The 2,256-nt window shown below is 50.3% G+C and overlaps 1 protein-coding gene across 1 annotated transcript in view; it reads left to right on the forward strand.

The window, feature by feature from the left end:
• The window catches only part of LOC102368221 (CUB and sushi domain-containing protein 1), a gene marked incomplete at its 5' end in the record, with an annotated part of 292,700 nt that overhangs the window by 231,501 nt on the left and 58,943 nt on the right, over positions 1-2,256 (forward strand). The window contains one exon of the mRNA XM_014523449.2: positions 1,427-1,612. Within this exon, the coding sequence (XP_014378935.1) occupies positions 1,427-1,612 (186 nt within the window). The remainder of the gene's footprint in view (positions 1-1,426; positions 1,613-2,256) is intronic.

Consider the following 2,256-nt stretch of genomic DNA (forward strand, 5'->3'; position numbering starts at 1 on the left):
TGCTCTCGTCACCTCACTTTTGTCTTGCTTGCCCTTTCTTACTCTGTACCATTGCTTCCCAATTAAGCAGGATACCACTAGTGCCTTGAACTTCAGCCCACTGCCCTGCAGGACCCTCCTGCATTGCACAGTAGGTAGGTGACCAGAAGTCAGTTGTCATAGATTAGTGGGGTCAGGGAAAGGCCCCTTGCTCTGCTTTCCCTCAGCTGTCACTAGCATCCTCACCTCTAAAGCTGATGCCAAACCATTGTGCTGAGCAGGCAGGGTGAGAGGCCAGCCACAGTGTTGCTGCCGGTTGTTGTTTTGCTGATGCTCTCTTCGTCCTGGGAGCCGAGACTGTCTGCAGATCCTAAATAGATGAGGACAGAAGAAACTACCCTTTCACCTGGGCTAGTAGCGTAAGCATCTAAAGCAGGGGAGGGCAACCTGCGGCACGTGTGACGCAGGTGGCACGGGCAGCCCCTGTGTGCAGCAGATCAGGGAGGGGGCAGATATGTCAGGTCCCAGAAAGCAGAGTAGCAGATTGGATAGGGAGCAGAGGACAGGGATCAAAAAGCAGAGCAGCTGCTTGGGCAAGGAAGGGGGTCAGAGTGACACTCCGGGAGGGCATGGGGCTAATGTGCAATGCGCCTGCCAAAAAGCTTGGTCTTCGCTGACCTAAAGAAATCAAGAGGGCTTGATGTGCCCCAGTCAAGCATGGTGTCTCGGGATGGAAAAGCTAACAGCCTCCATCCTGTCTCTATTCTCAAGACATCACTGACCACCCAGCCGTTCTCTCTTGCCACTATAGTGAGGTCCTCAGCAGAGACGGAGCTGCCTTCTTGCCTCACCGCAATTTGTTGGCACTTCAGCTAATTTCACCTTTTACCTTCTGCACTGTTTTTCCTTCTAGCCTGCAACTCTAAATTTAGGTTTCCTTCTGCCCCAGCACAATTTGCCGCATTATATAATCCAAGGGTCTTGGAGAGCTTAATTAGCTAATGCTTAGCAACTATTTTGAGGTCCTTGGTGCTATGATATAAAGACAAAGTAGTAGTTCTGTCTCACCCTGAAACACTCTGGAAGAAGAAAAGAGTTTGCTTTGTGATAACTCTAGTGATTTGGGCACTGTATAAAGTTTAGCAGAATTAGCAAAGCACCATTGACTTCACTGGAGTGACACTATGTGTGCTGAGGATCTTTATTCGTTTGAGAGAGGCCCGGCTTCCAAATTTGGGTTCAAATCTGGATACAGAAACATCGGCATTAGGAGCAGTTCAGATTTGCAGTGTTATTTCTGGCTGTCGTGGATCATCTAGAAAATGTCGATCTGGGCTTTTGAATCCTCCGTTTCCGGGGAGGTTTTGGTGGGGGCCCAGCTCTGTTAATTAATAGGTTTATCAATGCTTTAGCTCAGAAGGCAACCTTACTTTTTCTCCTTCCCCAGCTGTCTCCTGCGGAGTGCCCAGACCACCCAAGAACGGGATTGTCTTCGGCAAGGAGTACACTGTTGGTACCAAAGCCGTCTACCATTGTAACCAGGGCTTCCACCTGCAGGCAGGGGACGAATCCACCACAGAGTGTCTCCCAACAGGGCAGTGGAGTAATGGCAACACCCCTCCACCTTGCGTGGGTGAGTATACCTGCCTGGCCTGGTCCCATGGCCGCAAAGGTGGTTAGCAAGTCCTTCCTCCTTTCATTTCTGTTCTGGGGCATAGCCCAGTGACTAAAACACCTAGGTTTTATACCTGGCCCTGCCATTGGCCTGAATGCCCTTCAGCATGCCACCTTACCCCATTGTGCCCCCATTTCCCCATCTACAACGGATGGGAAAACTGATATGGACCTCCGTTGTTAAAAAAAAGAAACTCTCTGCAAATTATTGAGGCACAGCCCTCTCTCTAAGTAGCGGTGGTATTAGTGGTACTAACACTAATAAAATATACATCACTGCCTCCTCCTACTGGCTTGACTCTCAGAGCACCCAAATCTATGCGTTATGGGGCAGAAATGTGGGGAGAGAGTGAGGGTTACCACCCTGTAGTCGCATGGCCTAGAAGATGTGAAACCCTGACACTGCCCTCTTCCAGCTGATGTTATCCCTGGCTGTTTTGCCATCAGCTAACAAGGCAGAAGCCACTCTTTAAAGGTCACGCCGATGTTTTTGGTGGGGGGTGACAAGCCCCGGACAGCCTCTTCCCAGGTTCAGTCCAGATGAAGGAAATTCTGAGAGGCGATTCCAGGAGGCTGGAGAGCATGATGCACTTGGGGATGGTG

This window comes from Alligator sinensis, unplaced genomic scaffold (genome assembly GCF_000455745.1).
Source record: "Alligator sinensis unplaced genomic scaffold, ASM45574v1 scaffold994_1, whole genome shotgun sequence".
Lineage (NCBI taxonomy): Eukaryota > Metazoa > Chordata > Crocodylia > Alligatoridae > Alligator > Alligator sinensis.